The sequence below is a fragment of the Panulirus ornatus genome, chromosome 3 (genome assembly GCF_036320965.1).
Source record: "Panulirus ornatus isolate Po-2019 chromosome 3, ASM3632096v1, whole genome shotgun sequence".
Classification (NCBI taxonomy): domain Eukaryota; kingdom Metazoa; phylum Arthropoda; class Malacostraca; order Decapoda; family Palinuridae; genus Panulirus; species Panulirus ornatus.
Window position 1 is genome coordinate 12421145 of NC_092226.1, and position 22075 is coordinate 12443219.

General features: G+C 40.3%; 1 protein-coding gene across 1 annotated transcript in view; it reads right to left on the reverse strand.

The window, feature by feature from the left end:
• Positions 1 to 15113, reverse strand: part of alphaSnap (Alpha-soluble NSF attachment protein) — a 37239-nt gene extending 22126 nt beyond the window's left edge. The window contains exon 1 of the mRNA XM_071683759.1: positions 14940 to 15113. Within this exon, the coding sequence (XP_071539860.1) occupies positions 14940 to 15031 (92 nt within the window). The 5' untranslated portion in view covers positions 15032 to 15113. The remainder of the gene's footprint in view (positions 1 to 14939) is intronic.
• Between the last annotated feature and the right edge of the window lie 6962 nt (positions 15114 to 22075).

Here is a 22075-nt window from a genome sequence, read left to right on the forward strand (position 1 = left end):
AATCAAAACTGAATTTTACTCTGCAAAGCTTGTAAGCAGAAAAAGATGATTCAGATGTATTTATCAAGACAAAGATGGGAAATGCATCTATGTTCTGTATCCTCCATAGAGCAGAAGAGGCATTAAGATCTACTGTCAGCTAAAATCTGAGATGCCTGCAATAAAAAGCATGGACGAAAAATAGTATAACTGACATTTTACTTTAATCTTGTTCTGTCACAATACCAATGTCTTCAAATGGTGAAGCTGGTTAGTGGTCAGTAAAAAAAATTCCTTTACAATTTACATGAAAAGCCAGTTAGTTGACATGCAAGGCAATCACCACAAACACCCAGCAGTCCGTGGTTAGGCATCTCTAACATAAGAAAACACATTACCTGACAAGGCCTGTTTCAAACAATTTTCATGTTAGTACTGTACCATAATTCTTTCAAATTCATTCCTGACATGATACTTCATTAACAAGACCAGGACATAGGAACAAAGTGAAGCATTACCCACGAGAAAAACCTGAAAAAAATAAAATTGTCAGAGGATGGGTTCCAAATAACAACCAATAATATAAATCATTATCCTCTTACTACCAATCTAGTGATCGACATCTTACACTACCACATGGTTCATGGAAATGCCACTTCTCAGAAATTTATGTTAAAGAGACACAAACACATACATTCCCTCAATCTGTTCCTCCATCATTATCATACCTTTTCTTTATATGCTTCCCCACTCAGATTATTCAGGGGCACTTTACACTGCTCCATATTATTCTTTTACAGTCACTTTATAAATAAAAACAGAATGTCCACCTGACTTTCTCATTCCTCACTGCCAATTCTACTTCACAGAAGCATCTCAGTTGCACCCATTTCATTAGCCATTCATCTGCAACACTCCAAACAACTATCAAACTTAGTCATATATGTTCTTATCACTACTCCTCTAAAAGCCTCAGCAATTTGTTTATTTCCTAACTCAGCTGGTGTCTTGGCCTCCTTCAAAAATACCACATTCTAACTACTGTAACCTTTTTATCTCCTTTCCATGCATATGTATTCTTATTACAACCACCTATTCTTAATATGAGGCTAATTGAATTCACACCTACATGTAATTTTCTTACATACTAATACATATCCACAAACCAACATGTTCCAGCATTCTTTTCCTAATTCAACAAACATTCACTGTAAGCCAAAACCTCCCTTGAAGCCCCTGTAATGTAAGCAACAAAAAACTTCATAAACATATCACTAAAACCAATCACTGATACACATTTACATATACATCATCACCTTTTATTCATATCTTTTAACCTGACAATTCTATTATAAAGTCTTGAACCTTCCATGTACTACAGTACCAGCATTCACTTCATCTTTGCATAGTTTGATCTATGTCACAAATTTGTCAAATAAGAAATATTACCTTACATCTTTCAGACTTTCATCTTGCCTAATATTGAAGAAATATTACCTTTTATCTTTCAGACTTTTGTCTTGCCTCATTTCTTATGTCCACACTGATTTTGAGTCCCAGTGAATTTCAAATAGGTTATGTTAACATCATTATAATCCTTAAGGAATTTCATGATAGTTAAAATGTTTCCCCTTCTCTTTCTTTCTTCAAATATGAATGAATTTTCATTTTGCTCCTCATAACTCATTTTGCTTAATTCTGGCACCATCCTCACTGAATTTTGTTAAATCTCCCTAAACATTTCTAAGTGCTCCATCAAGTGCACTGACCAAACTGCCACATGTCCAAACTGGGTCAACTATGTATTGTAAAGACCCTCAAAACACCTCAGTATTCACTCACTTGATAAATTTTGATAAAGCCAAGAAAACACATTCTATAACAAGCCTTTTCACACAATTTTCTAGTAAAAACTCTAGAGTAATGTTAACTCAAGGTCCCTTTCACACACATTCTTTTCACCTGTTGTTCACCAATATGGAAGCAGCCAATTCCAATTTTTATTACATGCATTATGGTTAAATTTCATTCATCCTCTGTCTAACAACTGTTGCATTTCTTCCATACATCTGAAGTCAAACTTATTAAGCTTTAATTTGTTTTCTTTTGACAAATCATTACTTTGATATGAAACGGTCACAAAACTGATCCCTAAGAGACCCAACACATAACCTTTGCTAAACTCAAAAAGGCTCCCTTATATGTACTCAATACTCTCTCTGCTTTGTAGTCCCTCTGATTCCAGTCTGAAAATGTAACTTCTTTACCAATCATCTGTGGGGAAAGTCTCAAAGCTCTTCTGGTATTCCACAGACAGATAACCCATCTATCTATTCTAATACGATGCTCACATTAAGTTCAAAAGATTCTTTGCACATGATCTCTTTCTGAAGTCATGGCATGTTTCACTGCACAAGTTCTTGCAAGTCACAAAATCACTTGTTAGTCGATCAATCATCTTCTCTAGTTTCTTGTAGGCCATGCTTCTTAATGACATTAGTTTGTAATTCAGAACTACATGTGTCACCTTCTTTGAGCACATGCTCAGGTGTATGTGTATTTCCTTGTCTTTTTTCATCTCATACTTTAGAAAGTGGTCCTGTCACAGAATACATCTATTTCACTGGAACAAAACTAACAAAGTTGAATACCAACTCACCTCTTCCCATCAAGATCACCAATTACTGATCTCACCTTATATTCACAGGTGCCAATTACTCATATCTGATCACACCTATTGCTCATAATCTTACACTGCCCATTTCCTGATATCTGATTCAAATCCTCAAACTGCATATGCCATCCCTTAGTTCATTGCTCCTGACAGCACTCTCCCAGGAAGATTTGCTCAGCTTTTGCATTCTCTCTATGAAACACAAATATGGTTTCACATGTATTCAAAGATTTCTGCTAATGTCTGGTTTCCTATTTTCTTTAATATATAACAATACATATTCATTCAATCTGTTGAAAGAGACCCTAATTAAAGTTCAGTGCTGTAACAACACCAAAAATCAAGAGAAAATCCTCAACTAATTCTTAATACATATCTATATACAAATCAATAAAAGCACAATCAATCTTAAGCCAATATAAACAAACAAAAACTATCAAAACTATTACAGTACAGTAAGAAAGTAAAAATCTAAACTCTGCGAACCAACAGCAAATCATTCATTCTAGAATGAAGTATACATACAGTAGTTCAACAAAGATACAATAGTTCAATAAAGAAGACCAAAATACAATATACAATCATATACAAATCAATAAAAGCATGATCATTTTTAACTCAAAATAAATCAATCAAAAACTATCAAAATTATTACAGTACAGAAAGAAATTAATAAATCTAAACTCTGCAAAACAGCAGCAAATCATTCACTCTAAAATGAAGTATACATACAGTAGTTCAACAAAATTATTACAGTACAGAAAGAAATTAATAAATCTAAACTCTGCAGAACAAATGCAAATCATTCACTCTAAAATGAAGCATACATCCAGCAGTTCAACAAAGAACACACCAAAATATAGCATACAACTATACACAAATCAATAAAATAATGATCATTCTTAACCCAAAATAAACTGAACAAAAACTATGAAAACTTACAGCACAGAAATCAATTGATCTAAACTGCAAAACAGCAGCAAATCATTCACTCTAAAATGAAGTATATATATACAGTAGTTCAACAAGGGAGACAACAAACTAAAAGAGGGATTATGTAGTCTGTATCATATACATCTACATAAAACCTAGCCATGTCTAACACTTCTACAACTAAATTTCATCTTCCTTCTTTTATGATTTTCTGTTTCCTTTGATAAGTCAGCAGTTTCATCATTCAATGAAATGAACATCCTTGCAATCATTGTAACATTAAATCTATTCTGAAATCCTTCACATCATAGGAATAGCTAAGTTTGCTACAAAAAACTGGGAATCTTCTTCGCAGTTACTCCAATTAAAGACCTCATTCATCCTTAAAAAGAAGAGTATTGCTCTCAGAGGCAAGGCAACTCTAGATCCATATACGTATTTAACAGAGTTTAGTTTACAGCAATTTGACTGCTTATCTCCTAAACTGACTTCAAAATGCAGTCCAACTTCCCTCAGCAGTTATGTTGATTTTCTTTTCAAGAGATACTAAATTTCTGCTCCTGGATCTAGATATCTGCATGCCTCCATCACAAGTAAGGCCATGCATTATAAAACAAACCACTGCATCAGATGATTAGTGTGTGGCTGCTGGCATCTTGACAACAGCTTCAAGAATCTTTACTAGTGTCTTTCCTAAGAACTACAACCAGTCATTAAAACAAATGCATCAATCATTCTATCATGTACCGCACCATAAAGTAGTACTAAAGTAAAATATAAATACGGTAATCAATTCACTTCAGAACCATAAACAACCTAATTAAGCTTAACTCACATAAAGCCCACTTTTTTTCTCAATCCTTTCTAAAACTTTTCATGACTTTCTTCTTGGGTCGGTGGTTTTACCATTTAATGAGCTAACCATACTTGGTATAACTGTACCATCTAATCTATTCAAGAAACCACTACATTACACAAATACAAATGGCTGCCCCTAAAATAGTGTCTTTCCCAAAGACATATCTTGTGAACAGTTACTCCCTTTACAAATAAAATATAAAAAAGGGCTGATTCACCCCTGAATGGAGTACTGCCTATCTATGGCTGTTCTAGCTTTACAGAATTTAAATCTAAAGCAACTCTCTCAAACCAAACATTGAAAGTCACTCTGTTTTCCATTCTCGTTTCTATAGATATTACATGCTACTATTACCGAAAGCTGGCTCCCTACATGCCTTCACCATTAATTACACAGTGCAGTTCTGAGCAAGCCACTGCAATGCATACTCCAAATGCTTTAAAAAACACACCTGTTAGTGAGACTGGCCTGTAGTTCAAAGCAGTTTCTTTATCCCTTTCTTAACCCATTCACTGTGGTTTACTGTATATTCAAAGTGCTAAAGATTTTCATTAAGTCAAATGAATGATCTTTTCACATTCTGACATTGAAAATTGGTAGAGCACTTATCACTGAGTAAAATATATGTGTATATATATAGACTTTGATGTCTTTTCCTAGCACTACCTCGTGCACATACGGGGGGAGGGGGGGAAAGACAGCAAAGGCCACATTCGTTCACACTCAGTCTCTAGTTGTCATGTATAATGCACTGAAACCACAGCTCCCTTTACACATCCAGGCCCCACAAAACTTTCCATGGTTTACCCCAGACGCTTCACATGCCCTTATTCAACCCACTGACAGCATGTCGACCCCAGTATACCACATCGTTCCAATTCACTCTATTCCTTGCACGCCTTTCAACCTCCTGTACGTTCAGGGCCCGATCACTCAAAATCTTTTTCACTCCATCTTTCCACCTCCAATTTGGTCTCCCACTTCTCCTCGTTCCCTCCACCTCTGACACATATATCCTCTTTCTCAATCTTTCCTCACTCATTCTCTCCATGTGACCAAACCATTTCAAAACACCCTCTTCTGCTCTCTCAACCACACTCTTTTCATTACCACACACTTCTCTTACCCTTTCATTACTTACTCGATCAAACCACCTCACACCACATATTGTCCTCAAACATCTCATTTCCAGCACATTCACCCTCCTCTGCACAACTCTATCTACAGCCCACGCCTCACAACCATATAACATTGTCGAAACCACTATTCCTTCAAACATACCCATTTTTGCTTTCCGAGATAACATTCTAACCTTCCACACATTTTTCAACGCTCCCAGAACTTTCGCCCCCTGCCCCACCCTATGACTCACTTCTGCTTCCATCCACTGCCAAATCCATTCCCAGATATCTAAAACACTTCACTTCCTCCAGTTTTTCTCCATTCAAAATTACGTCTCAATTGACTTGTCCCTCAACCCTACTCTACCTAAAAACCTTGCTCTTATTCACATTTACGCTCAGCTTTCTTCTTTCACACACTTTACCATATATATATATTTTCTTTTTTTTTTTTTTTCCTTTGTCGCTGTCTCCCACGTTTGCGAGGTAACGCAAGGAAACAGACGAAAGAAATGGCCCAACCCACCCCCATACACATGTATATACATACGTCCACACACGCAAATATACATACCTACACAGCTTTCCATGGTTTACCCCAGACGCTTCATATGCCCTGATTCAATCCACTGACAGCACGTCAACCCCGGTATACCACATCGATCCAATTCACTCTATTCCTTGCCCTCCTTTCACCCTCCTGCATGTTCAGGCCCCGATCACACAAAATCTTTTTCACTCCATCTTTCCAACTCCAATTTGGTCTCCCACTTCTCCTCGTTCCCTCCACCTCCGACACATATATTCTTGGTCAATCTTTCCTCACTCATTCTCTCCATGTGCCCAAACCATTTCAAAACACCCTCTTCTGCTCTCTCAACCACGCTCTTTTTATTTCCACACCTCTCTTACCCTTACGTTACTTACTCGATCAAACCACCTCACACCACATATATATATATATATATATATATATATATATATATATATATATATATATATTCTTTCAAACTATTCGCCATTTCCCGCGTTAGCGAGGTAGCGTTAAGAACAGAGAACTGGGCCTTTGAGGGAATATCCTCACCTGGCCCCCTTCTCTGTTTCTTCTTTTGGAAAATTAAAAAAAAAATAATGAGAGGGGAGGATTTCCAGCCCGCCACTCCCTCCCCTTTTAGTCGCCTTCTACGACAAGCAGGGAATACGTGGGAAGTATTCTTTCTCCCCTATCCCCAGGGATCGATATATATATATATATATATGTATATATATATATATATATATATATATATATATATATATATATATATATCCCCTGGTTACTTCAAAGAAGGGGAAAGAGACATCTCAGCCAGAGAGCATCCATTCTAATGGAACCCACTCAACCCCCTACTCACCTGCTCAAAACGTGCTTAATACTCTTGAAAAAAACTAACCCAAAGTTTCGTACTATTCTCCCTAACATAATCTGTAACATTTCCATCAAAGATTGTATAACCTAATATACACTATCATATCAAAATGCGCATTGCTTCAAAGGGAAAGTGATCAGTATTCAAGAATAGTTGAACACTTAAAAGCAATGATGTATTCATTCAATCTGAATGGGATATGTAGCATTGCAACATGCCTTCAATAATTTAAACAATATACTGAGTGTTCAAAAATCTTATAAGCCAGTAAATTCAAACGAGCACTTAGGCTCGTGTCTTTTATACAGAAGCAAATACATGTTCCAGCGAATCCACAGGGACCTCACAATGTTCGTATAATATATGAATTTATTAGGGAGTCAATGAAAAGAGTTATTCTTAAAAGGTCAAGTATGAAGACATCACTGGATAAGACTTGACGATATTTCACTTTCACTAAGCTTCACCACCCTTTGCTTTCAGTCAAACCACCTGTGACTATTTCAATATCTGTGAACAAATACAATTTGCAACTTAAACCACAAGCAAGTAATTAGTCAAGGTTGAATCACAGTCAATTGAGGTATTGAATGAAACTAGAAGTAGTGTTTTAATTCCCGAGTCGATCTGCAGCATAACCATGAACCAGTGTCAAGTAGGGCCAAATTCTCCTTGAGATGTTATCGATACTTTCCAAAGCATATATGTATTTTTAAGATGTGATATCCCAACAACTCTACTGTTGCACGCTGCATGTTTTTGCGCAGAGACTGATCTCATGGAAATAGTATGTTTGCATTTGTGTGAGGTGGTTTGATCGAGTGAGTAACGTAAGGGTAAGAGAGATGTGTGGAAATAAAAAGAGCGTGGTTGAGAGAGCAGAAGAGGGTGTTTTGAAGTGGTTTGGGCACATGGAGAGGATGAGTGAGGAAAGATTGACCAAGAGGATATATGTGTCGGAGGTGGAGGGAGCAAGGAGAAGAGGGAGACCAAATTGGAGGTGGAAAGATGGAGTGAAAAAGATTTTGTGTGATCGGGGCCTGAACATGCAGGAGGGTGAAAGGAGGGCAAGGAATAGAGTGAATTGGAGCGATGTGGTATACCGGGGTTGACGTGCTGTCAGTGGATTGAATCAAGGCATGTGAAGCGTCTGGGGTAAACCGTGGAAAGCTGTGTAGGTATGTATATTTGCGTGTGTGGACGTATGTATATACATGTGTATGGGGGGGGTTGGGCCATTTCTTTCGTCTGTTTCCTTGCACTACCTCACAAACGCGGGAGACAGCGACAAAGTATAAAAGAAAAAAAAAAATAATATATATATATATATATATATATATATATATATATATATATATATATATATATATAATATATATATATATATATATATCCCTGGAAATGGCGAATAGTATGAAAAAAAAAAAAAATATCCCTGGGGATAGGGGCGAAAGAACAAGGCCCATTTATTTCATGCCTGCCATAGAAGGTAACTAAGAGGGGCAGATATAGGGGTGAAGGTTCTGGAAGCATTAAAGAATGTGTGGAAAGAGACATCTCAGCCACAGACCACCATTCTTATGGAACCACTCAAACCCCCTCTCAACCTGCTCAAACACGTGCTTTAATCTCTTGATAAAAACTCCTCAAAGTTTCGGGTAGCTTTCTCCCTACACCATATATCTGTAACATTTTCCACAAAGCATTGCTATCAACCTAATCATACACTTACTCCATATCCACAAATGCCGCATTCTTCAAAGCAAACACCTAATCAACATAGCCTCTACCACTCCTAAAGCCACATTATTCCTCTCCAATCTGAAGCATTTGTGCATGCCAACATCCTCTCAAACACTTCTCTTCACAACAACTTACTGAGTGCATTCAACAAACTTATATGCCAATAATTCAAACAAGCACCTTTGTCTCCAATGCTTTTATACAACAGCAACATACATGCATTCCACCAATCCACAGGCACCTCACAATGATCGATACATATAATGAAAATTCTAATTAGCCAATCAAGAACAGAGTTACCACCTTCTTAAAAATTCAACAGAAGCACCATCCACTCCACTTCAGCCACCTTGCCATATTTCACTTTACACAAGGCTTTCACCACCTCTTTTCTTTTCATCAAACCACCTACCCTGACTCATTTCACATATCTCCCTGAACCAAATACCCCACATTTGCCACCCTTATCAACCACACATTCAACAATCCTTCAAGTTAATCACCCCCAGCTCCTCTAGTTCATTTCTATTTGTTACCACTTCCTTATCTGCACCCTTCACCAGTGTTACCAAATTTCTCTTGTTTTTTCTCATACTCCTTCCAAAGCAGTTTATTATTCTCCCTTAAGTATGATGATAATCACTCACCACAACTCTCTCTTGCCCTCTTTTTCTGCTCCTACACTTTCCTCATGACTAGCTACTGTTTCTTCTTGTACATCTCCCATTCAGTTGCAAACCTTCCCTGCAAGTACTGTCCATACACCTTTTTTTTTCTGTCTTTCACTAGCAACTTTACTTTGTCATTCCACCACTCATTATACTTTCTCACCTGTTTACCTTCTACCTTCCATATACTTCTCTTGCACATGCTAGCACTGCTTCCCTAAACATCTCCCACTCCCCTAACTGTTTATTCTCACCTTTTGCCATAATGCACTCACTCTCTCCTAGCATTTTCTTCACATAAGACTCTTTTCCAAGCTCACTTACTCTCATCACTCTCTTTTCATCCATATCACATCCTCTTCTCTGAAAGCCTCTACAATATCTTCACCCTTTCCTCCACCAGGTAATGATCAGACATCTCACCAGCTTCCCCAAGCAGCACATTCACCTCCATGAGCCTCTCTCTAGCACACCAATCAATTAGTACATAATCCAATAAAGCCCACTTATCTTTCCCACTCAACCACAAATACTTTTAAGTCCCTCTTTTTAACCCATGTATTCTTAACCACTAGTGCTGTTTCAGTACACAACACAACACCACAAGCTGTTCAGCATTCCTGTTCACTTTATACTCCATATCCCCAATTACACATTCAACAACCACCTTACCCATTTTCACATTCAAATCACCCATCACTAATACCCAATCTCATGCATCAAAACTGCTGACATAATCACTGTTACTCCCTAAACAACTGTCCATTTTTTTTCTCATGGCTTAGTAAATATGCACTAATAAGCATCCACCTATATAAACACCAGCCTATTGCAATTCACTTTAATTTCTACTCAAAGCAGTCCAAATTCACTTCACTACACTCCATCATACATTCCTACTACACCTCCTTTGACAAAAATGCTACCCATTTCTTAGCTTTCACCCTCACACTAACCCTGACTTTACCCCTAGTCATTCTTCTCACTCTGAGATAGAACATCCAGGTTATTTTCCTAAAACATACTACTATATCTCCTTTCTTTTCATCTTGGTTTTTCCTAAAACATACTACTATATCTCCTTTCTTTTCATCTTGGTTATATCTCCTTTCCTTTCATCTTTGTTATATTCACATACTTTCAAGACATCCCGACCTGTATCATTACCTGTAACATAATATCATAGTATGGAAATAATGGCAGTATGTCATCCCTGATGCTGTGCTTCCATTGTCCCCAAAATTAGCCAGCCAGCTACATTGCATCAAATGCTACCTTGATACTCACCCAAGCAGCACCCATAGGTTATAACACTCCTGCCTCTTCCTAGATAAGGCAGTCAGCTGGGTTAGGCCACAAGCGGCCCAAGGCCAAGTGACACTTGCCGACTGGATGGAAACAGTTTTGGTGGTCCCATGGAAAATTGTGGATACTCAAAACTTGATGCTATGGTTGGTAAAATGGTATATGTTATTCTATGCATGCATATTCCAAACTGTGGTAGGCAAGAGACCTTTATACTCACAAAGAAATCATTTAGTTCCATGTAGCTGCCATGGCAATACTTTCTCTTTGGTTCATGTGCACCTTATGATCCATCTTCCACCATCAAATATTCAAACTCAAGCACTATATAATCACTTTCCAAAAGAAGCATTATACTTCATGTGTTATATTTCAATAATGCAGAGGGTGAAGACAAATTCAAGTAGAGAAATCATATCAACCCCCAAAGTTCTCATACGCTCAGTGACATGAAGCAGAATTTCTCCAGTATACTTTCAAGGAATTTGTGCCTCTATGTTCTCCCAGTCTATTTCCCTGTATTTGAAATCTCCAAATATCAATACTTTACCATCTAGGAGGAAGTGTCTTGCTGCTTCCTTCACCATATCTATTGTGCCCTCACTATTCTCAGTACATACCAATTCTACATTACTGCAGTTCTTTGGAGGATTATAAATCAAAGTATCATTATGCCTTTCCTGTCCATAGTAATTTTACCCATTATGCAGTGTCTGAAGACAATATCTACTGATATTTCCTAGAAAGCCTTACCAAAAGGGATAATCCCCATGCTCAATTTTCCTCTAGCTCTTCTTGCTATTGTGTATCCGTCTGGACAGACTACTTTAAAGTTCATGAGTAAGTTTCATCTCCACCACTCCCACAATGTCTGGGTTGCAATCTTATAAACAGTCCCTCAATTCGAGCCCCTTTCCATTTACCTCCAGGCTATCTGCATTTGTATACAGAACCTTCAGCCTAATGTACTTGCTACTAACTAGTTCTAGCCTCCTTGGACTACTTACTATGACCCAATCTGACTCCTCACATCTACTGCCTTTTGTCAGCTCTCTTTATCTGTTCCCTCAATCTGTCATTGCTGAAAAACACTCTTTTGTACCACTCTTTTTCTGGCATGTTCATATAGCTGTTTCATTACCTAATGGTTACACATCTCTATATCATATGTTACCCTGAGTGGTCTTCCCCTGGTGTCTTCCCTGTACCTCCCCATTCTCCTAACTTCTTTAATTTCTCCATTTCCTTTTATCAAATCCATTGCCCTGGACCTTTTTTTCCTTCCCTGGGTACTCATTCCTCCATCATGCTCGGCAGGTAGATCTTCCTCCAGCTCACAGCCCATTATCATCTTATGCCTTGTTACCTCTCTTTGCACAGCTGCACTGTGAATCTGCATAGAGACCCATCTTGTTCAACTGATGCACAGCTGTTCTGGACAATATTTGCCCTTTCAACTCCTTCAACTAATTCTATCTTATACTTCCTTCATTTTCCTATCCCTGACTGCCTCCTCAATGCTGCACAGTCATCTTCCACTGAAATCCTGCCTTCATTTTTGTGTATCCATGCTGAGCTCATCCTTCAGTTCATCAATCTTATTGTAATGCTCCATCACAGTTCAGCTTGACTTGTCTACCTCTATTTCTCTCTGACATACCTCACTGCCCCTTGTATAAACCTCCAGCTTCTTTAACTTGTCCTTTAGATTTCCTTCTAATACATATTTTTGCCCTTTTCATGGTCCCTAGCAATGTCCTCTAGCTTTCTTATCCAGTTTTCCAATTGGTATATTAGTGGAAGACGCTTGTTCACTCCAATATTATGTCTGACACCCTATGACACCCTTGGCATCATCAATTTCTCTAAGGAAAACCATCAAAATCAATGTCTTCCTTCACTCTCATTTAATTCTTTAACCCTCATATCCACTCCAAAACTGCATAAATTTTCCTCAGGTGTGTCCTCAACTATGCTTATGTGCTTTGGCAGTTAGCATAAAGCTAAAACCATGCATCTCTAGCATATTAATTAAAGAGGAATTTTGGCTTCAAGGGGATGTTATGTGAGGTCTGCATATATCTTGCTGATATTTACATGTGTTTCACCTTTCCACCCCTAAAACTCACATTTTCTTGGAGCTTCAGAGCCTTTCTCCCTATCATATTCATCATCAGAGGATAAGAACATAATTTTACATATCCCACAACAGTGGTCTAAGTCGCCTTTACTAAGTTGTGAGACCATAAATTGTTTTCTCTAAAATTTTGGTTCATGAGCATCACCTTCTTGCTCTATGGATTTGGAAAAAATTTATGTCAATAGACTCCTCAAACTTAGCAGAAATAATTTAGCTAAAAACTACAAGAACAGTAACATTGTTTCTTATCCTATAGCAACAATTAAGTGGCATGGGGAATGCTATGAAGATCATAGAAAATGTAGTTGATCAAAGTAAAGTAGTGTAAACACTTGTAGAAATCACAAGAATTTACAACTGAAACATCTTAATTTTCAATGCTACTGCTGAAATATATTAGTCATACCCATGACTGAGCATCATACAAACTGCCAAAAAAACATATATACAGATGTTGATAGATGGTGGCTGGGAGTCCACTGCCCATCCTCCCCAAAAAGCATCATTCCGAGAAGTCCCAAACACCACAGCACATTAATCTGATGTACCTACACTACATATCTCTTGCTAAAACTTAAATGAGGTTTTCAAACGTTCTGTTGACTTCTACCAGTGTTCTATCTGTTAATTAACCCAACATTTTCCTTAACCTTCATAGCCCTTCACACACTCAATTATTCATTAAGAAGGAAACAATAATGTTTAAAATGATTCAGCAGTCATATAAATCGCTTCTATGAAGTGCTTGGAGTCCAGTAATATACACTTCTCAAAAATCCCCACAAGTTAATGAGCTGAGGAGCCTCCACTAGATTTTACTGGTGTTTCTACAACGTCCATACTAGTAAAAGTTGATGAAGTCTTTTCTTTTATCTAACACATTGTCAATTAGCATACGAGCCATAGATTTATACTACAATACTTATCCGACAATGTTCATATGGTTTGAAGGTGTTTCTGTCCTCTGATCAATCAAAATCAAAAACAAATGGATAAATTACCAGTTTAGTCATGCCCCAAAACTAGTTCTGAATAATGAAAAAGTTAGTTTTGCAATGCTAGTGTAGTGTTTAGACTTGAATGAGAGTTGCAAGGAATGATTTAGAATATCATGTCTTATCCTATAATATTGCAAAGGCAATTCTGCAGCGAATCTAATGTATTTTATGGAAAATGTGGGATTATCAAAAGTGAAAGATTAAAAAAAAATAACATGGAAATCATTTACAAAGTATATCTATAATAAAATTGGTTTCCTGCTGGGGATAATTTGGAATCACTGCCTGCTGGGAGGTTAAGCTGTCGTAAGATTGGCCACGAAGTCTTTCATTTGTTAATATTCCGGAGAAGTTAACATGACAGGTAATCATGGTTGTCAGTGGAACATTTTGCCTAAAATACTTTGTTGCAAACATTAAGATAAATCTTTACTACTATGAAGGTTATACAAGATTTTCAGAGGATGATTATCTCCAAGTCCTTCACACGCTTTTACATTAACTCCACATTTTCCCTTATGTATCTAACCCTGACCACTATGACATCATCTGATATTCCTAAACATAACATAATGTTCCTTACCATGCTCTGCAACTCACTATGTTCTCTAAACACGACACAAATACTGTATGTCAAGTTCACTCAATACTGAAACCTAGTTTCGATATATGGCTGTACTGGTAATTTACCCTGACAAGTTATACACGTCCGTCCTGTGGTACCTGCAGGAGAACCCTAGTGGTAGTCAGTCTCACAGCTTTCTCAAGATGCTCTCGGTCTATATCGGGTATATTTATTTCTTATCCAGTGTATGCATGAATATGCCTATTACATAACTATGCTTTATCTCTGAGAAGTATGAATACCTGATGTTCGTGCAACATCAAAGTTGCAGCAGCACCACCCTCACTACTGGCTAACCTAAATAAAATGTCAGATACTATGCCCATATGGGGTTCAGAGTAATGCCGTCCCTAGACTAAACAGCTGTGTATTTCCGGGGTATAATGTCACAACTGTAAGTTACAAATCTGATGACAATGGGGAGCTTGTGATGTATTTATCCACCCACTTCCAAGACCACAGTATATATAATCAAATAAACTTACCCAAACAGAGATCCAAGAAATCCTTTTGAAGAAGACAACTTCTTCTCGGCCTCAGCCATCAGCTGCATTGCTTTCTGCTCCGCGTCAGCCATCCTGAAGACAGAGATTTAACAATATGTCAAGCAATGCACCTTCCAGACGGAGTGACAAAGCTCGTCTGCTCTTCAAGTATAAGTATCAGTGTTGTGGTTGAAGCCTGTTTTCAGCATATAATTGAATCGTATATTATATAAAACTAAGAAGATCTAATACTTTCTAAAAGGTATTAGATCTCTTACTTTTACTTCCTCAAATCATTTATATAGAGTATTGACTAATCGATTGCATACATACTATTTACTCAATAGATGGCACTACAATCGACCAGTGACAGAACGATTTTCACATGGACTGGGTACCCAGTGACACTCTGTCTTGAAAATAGGTCACACAAGGAGAAAGAAATTGAAAACAACATATTGTAATTTTTTACAAGCAAATTCTTATCCTCAAATTTCATCCCGTATGAGCAAGAAATTATGATTACTGAAAAAATAGCGTTATCTTCATTTCGCAACCCCATGATCCGTTTTATGGGGCTCCTGCAGCTTTTAGGCCACGCTTCCAGCAAAAACAGGATGATATGACTCATTTGGGATATGAAGGCCCTCAGCACTTATAAAGCTTTTTCGAGGCGTTACCATTTGCAGGCGAAGTCCCAGAATTAAAATATATCTTACCAGGATCCCTTCTGTAGAGCCAGCCACATCCACCAGGTAGAACTATATAGGTCATGGACTACGCACGGTGATTATATGCATACATAAATATGCTCGCCATTTCCCGCGTGAGTGAGGTAGCGTCAAAAACAGATGATAGAGCTTTAGAGGATAATTCTTCACTTAGCTCCTTGTTCTGTTCCTTCTTTTAGAAAGCAATACCGGAAGGGAGGATTTCCATCAGTATTCTTTCTCCCTATCTCCAGGGATAGTAGAGAAATATTTGCAATTGTTGGCCGTTTCCCGTGGTAACGAGGTAGCGCCAGGAACAAAGAAAGGCGCATTTGTTTATAATCATCCTCTATCTCTCGTGTGCAATACACCGAAAGTAAAGCTCCTAACCCCCAACCAGGACCAACAGGCCTTTCTACGGTTTACCAAGGACGCTCCATATGCCTTAGTTCAGTTCGTTGACAGCACGTCGCCCCTTGTATACCAGACCGTTTCAGTTCACTCTATCCCGTGCATGCCTTTCACCCTCCTGCATGTTCACGCCCTGATCACTCAAAGCATTTTTCACTCCATCCTTCAGTCTCCAATTTGTTCTCCCCCTTCTCAATTGTCTCCCTCACTTCTGACAACCTCTCCTCACTCATTCTCTCTATATGTCCAAACCATCTCAGACTGCGCAGAGGAGGGTGGGTGTATAGGCAAGGAAATATTCGAGGACAATAAGTGGTGTGAGGTGGTTTGATCGCGTTGGTGATGAAAGAGTATGAAATATGTGTGGTAATAAGAAGAGAGTGTGTTGAAATGGTTTGGACATATGGAGAGAATGAGTGAGGAAAAATTGACAAAGAGGATATATGTGTCAGAAGTGTCAGGAACAAGAAGCGTGAGACCGAATTGGAGATGAACTGATGAAGTGAGAATGATTTTGAGCAATGCAGGAGGGTGAAAGGCGTGTGCTGGATGGAGTGAATTGGAACGATGTGGTATACAGGGGTCTATATACAGACAATGGACTGAACTAAGGCATGTGAAGCGTCCGGGTTAAACCATTGAAAAGTCTGTGGGGCCTGAATGTGTACAGTAATTTGTAGTTTCGGCACATTATATATGACAGCTAGAGCATGTATGTGAGCGGATTCGGCCTTCGTCTCTTTCTGACGCCACCTCCCTAACGCGGAAACAGCAATCGTGTAAAAGAAAGAAAAGATATATATATATATATATATATATATATATATATATATATATATATATATATATATATATATATATATATATATATATATATTTTTTTTTTTTTTTTTTTTTTTTTTTTTTGCCGCTGTCTCCCGCGTTTGCGAGGTAGCGCAAGGAAACATACGAAAGAAATGGCCCAACCCCCCCCCTACACATGTATATACATACGTCCACACACGCAAATATACATACCTACACAGCTTTCCATGGTTTACCCCAGACGCTTCACATGCCTTGATTCAATCCACTGACAGCACGTCAACCCCGGTATACCACATCGCTCCAATTCACTCTATTCCTTGCCCTCCTTTCACCCTCCTGCATGTTCAGGCCCCGATCACACAAAATCTTTTTCACTCCATCTTTCCACCTCCAATTTGGTCTCCCTCTTCTCCTTGTTCCCTCCACCTCCGACACATATATCCTCTTGGTCAATCTTTCCTCACTCATCCTCTCCATGTGCTCAAACCACTTCAAAACACCCTCTTCTGCTCTCTCAACCACGCTCTTTTTATTTCCACACATCTCTCTTACCCTTACGTTACTCACTCGATCAAACCACCTCACACCACACATTGTCCTCAAACATCTCATTTCCAGCACATCCATCCTCCTGCGCACAACTCTATCCATAGCCCATGCCTCGCAACCATACAACATTGTTGGAACCACTATTCCTTCAAACATACCCATTTTTGCTTTCCGAGATAATGTTCTCGACTTCCACACATTTTTCAAGGCCTAGCGTCCTAGCGTCCTAGCTTCGTCTCTTCGATGTATATCAACTGACTGTTATACTTCTCTCTTGCGTCTCCCTTGATGATGTGATTATTACACGAAAGTGCACTTGGGATATATATATATATATATATATATATATATATATATATATATATATATATATATATATATATATATATATATATATATATATATATATTGTACTTGTAAAGAAAGAAAGCTTTACACCCGTAGATCACTATCTTATATCCTTGAATTTCTGTCATATATGTGAAGTGTCATTTCTCGACGACACATCTCTCGAGTGTTGGGGTGACATCATCGGTCACAGGATCACCAACATCGGTCGCTGTTATGATCGCATTATGCAACTGACTTGAACTCTCCGCCTCCTATTGGTCTCTGCCAATCAACAGTGCCTCCCCTTTTTCTCCAGCCTATCAGCGATCATGTGCTCACCTCCTCATCGTCTCTCTAGCCAATCGAGAGGCTGGTACCATTCCTTTAAAGCCCTCACTTTCCTTGGCATCACCTACCATGTGCAAGACGGTCAAGAAATTGGTGTGTTTCAGTCAACAAGTGCACCGCTCTGTTGCCTTCAGTCTCGATCATATGATCCCAGGCGGAAGGAGCCCTTGGGGTACCTCCTCCGTCAGTAGTACTCCACATTGCGACTCCTAACGTATCATCTTCCCGGCGGCGGGTGTCTGTGGTGCCTCATCCCTGACGTCCACCTTTAGCAAAGCTCATATGAGACATCGCCTTCGTCCGTCTCGAGAGGTAGTTTGACTTATGGGAGTTAACTAGCCCTGTAGCACGAAGGACAGCAGCGACAACACGTCCTACATCTTCTCCTGCAGAAGCCACACGAGACTCAGCAGCCACGCCATCCTACGGTAGGTACCGCAGGTTCTCCAACCAAGCCAGCTTCCAACGTGGCATCAAAATAACATTCGGACAAGTTCACACACACACACGCAGAGCTCACTGTCCACCTTATTGGATGCCTATTGTCACGATCCTGTTCCTGCTCCTCCCCCAGCGGCACCCCCACGCAACTTCTTCTCTACTCTCTTGTCTCTTTGACATTTTCAACCTGTTAATCCAGCAGCTCCCCAGACGACGCAAGGGTCTCCCTCTGCCAACGAGGGCCTTGCGGGACACTGTTATCTCCCACAGCGCCTCCTACAGGATCTCAACTACACCCACCTCCTCCTCCTCCCGGCCATCAGGAACCACCTCCCATCGGCCTCACCAGCAGTGAAGTGAGGGGGCGGGCTTGGGTAACCCCTGTTCTCTGTTGAAGCAAAGCGTTGGTAACTGGGCACGACACCCAGGCAATGACCTCCGGGGTTGGTTGGTTCTTTGGGCTTCAGGCCTGTCAATGGCCAGGTTGGTCATCGTTAAGCCACGCCCCACCAACTTACGAACCCTCAACACTTTCTTTAAGTTGTTGAGGACGATTCTAAGACGACGTCCATACACTCTCATTTGGGAGGTGGCCCGTGGCCTCCGGAAATCATAGCTCATCACCATCCAAGTTTTCGCGAACGAGAGAGAGAGAGAGAGAGAGAGAGAGAGAGAGAGAGAGAGAGAGAGTTTTGTAGTGCCATTTAGGCCTGAAACTCATTCTCGAGTGGAGAGAGAGAGAGAGAGAGAGAGAGAGAGAGAGAGAGAGAGAGAGAGAGAGAGAGAGAGAGAGAGAGAGAGAGTTTTGTAGTGTCATTTAGGCCTGAAACTCATTCTCGAGTGTCGGATGGCGACATTAGTCACAGGCTGCACCACCTGGCAACTAACTGTAACTATCGCCTTAAAACAATTGACCTGACGTCTTCCCTGGGAACAGCTTGGCTGACCTCACTTGAGTCACGCAGCGTAAGAGGTGAGGTCCAGAGCCAGCCACCGTCGACCCTGATGGAAGGGCAAGGCAGTCAAAGTGGTCAACTTGCACACTTAATCTGGTTGCCTAAGTCTTCATCATGTGACTCCAGACTGATGGAGCCACTGGAGTGCCTTCTCGTCAACAGCAGTCCATCATGTGACCCCTTTACATTTCGTCGTCCTGGCAGGTCTCTGCGATGCCTCATCTCCGACGTCCCCCTTCGGTAGGACAGTACAACCACCTGCTTGGGAAAAGCAGCTTGAACTACTGGTCTATGGCCCCCGGGGCCTACTGTACCATGAAGCACCACGGCACGCACCCCCTCCCTCCTACAGAAGCTCCACGAGACGTCAGCCACACGCTCTTATGGGGGCGCTTGTTTCGCCTCTTACATCTTCACCAGCACTACAGGACTCCTGCAGAGCCAGCCTCCAAAACCTCGCCTTAGCTTCGTACCATAATCCTACAACTCCAGCGGTACCCTGCCTCTGGCTACACCATCTCTGAGCATCATCCATGATGCATTGTTGATGTTGTGACCCATGTTCCCGTACCCTTCACTCAGGCCAACACCAACACTAAAAAAGCGACATAATTGAACGCCCCAGAGACATGCTTAATTTGCTGCATGGATAATGCGCTGGGTCCCACGAGTTCAGCTTCCCACCATGTGTACAGGTATTGATAATAATGATAACAGTAATGATAAGAATATAAAAAAAGAAGAATTGATCTGTTGTTGAATACATAACTGTAATAAAAGGAGGAAGACATACAAAGTTCTTGATACTAGAAGCACCAACATTCGTAAGCAAGTGCAATACTGCACGTTCTCCACTATTCTATCATGCATGGGCCACACGTACAGTGAGGGGGGGGTGTATGTGGTCTTCGGATCATATTTAAAAACCTGAAGGTGTTCAAGATTTTTCGGTTGGTGGCTGTAGCTTGAGGCTGACGGCCTTGGCAGTCAATGGGCCCAAAGAGCAGAGGACTCACCAACCAGCTTATACGTCATGGTTCGCATGCGTAATTGAGAGCGTAACTGGTCTTAGAATGACGATCAACTTCTGAAGAGGTTTTAAGGTTTTTCGGTTGGTGGATGAAACTAGACGTTGACGGCCTTAGTGACCCTGGCAGTTGACGAGCCTAAAGCCCAATCAACCAACCAAATTTCTCACACTCTATTTTCTTCTCAACCTGAGTTGTGTGTATATGACTGGGGTATGTTTTGCACCTCGTCTTGTCAGTCATGATGAAAAGGAACAGCCCTGCCCTATGGATCGGGGCGGCGCCATCATCTTCACCACCTACTATTGCCACCACCACCACCATCAAGACAGCGTGAGGAACACATCACCGAGAGCAACTCTCGTGAGCCATGTATTTATTTTGCCCCTTAGGGTTGCGTCATACTCGCAGTCGAAATTCCCGTCCCTCCTCCTCTTCCTCCTCCTCCTCCTCCTTCTTGTCGTCCGTGTGTTGTACCCCCGCCAGCACAACCCCCGCCGCTGCCCACCTCACACACACACACTACAGTCAGTGAGAACGACTACCACCCACTCCCTCACCGATGCACGAACCCCTCCTGTCACAACCAAGCGACGTCACAAGACTGATCCTCAACATGATACACCAATAACAACGTTTACGACGAACTTCGAAGAAGAACTGTTGGTTTGACGGTCCGATCAGGACTGTTGGTTGGACGGACCGACCAGAACTGTTGGTTGGACGGTCCGATCAGAACTGTTGGTTGGACGGACCGATCAGAACTGTTGGTTGGACGGACCGGCCAGAATTGTTGGTTGGAAGGACCGATCAGAACTGTTGGTTGGACGGACCGATCAGAACTGTTGGTTGGCCGGACCGACCAGAACCGTTGGTTGGACGGTCCGATCAGAACTGTTGGTTGGACGGTCCGATCACAACTGTTGGTTGGACGGACCGATCAGAACTGTTGGTTGGACGGACCGATCAAAACTGTTGGTTGGATGGACCAATTTGAACTGTTGGTTGGACGGACCAATCAGAACTGTTGGTTGGATGGACCAATCAAAGGAGAAGAAATTTCTACAAAGTCCGCCGGAAACAAAGAAAAACAGCGTATACCACACTGGAATTGTTGATCATCGAAGCTACTCTAACACCATAAAAGGGTATTGGATTTATATATATATATATATATTTCTTTCTTTCTTTTAAACTATTTGCCATTTCCCGCGTTAGCGAGGTAGCGTTAAGAACAGAGGACTGGGCCTTTTTTGGAATATCCTCACCTGGCCCCCTCTGTTCCTTCTTTTGGAAAAAAAAAAAAAAAATGAGAGGGGAGGATTTCCAGCCCCCCGCTCCCTCCCCTTTTAGTCGCCTTCTACGACACGCAGGGAATACGTGGGAAGTATTCTTAATCCCCTATCCCCTATATATTGATTGTAATTACCAACTTTTGCTACTTCTTTTCAAAAGTCGTAAAATTACATCTTAAAAATCACTTAAAAATTCACCCACTCTCTCGCTCTCAGAATAGTTCTTTGTATACAGACCACCGAAAAAAAAATTGAGTAAAT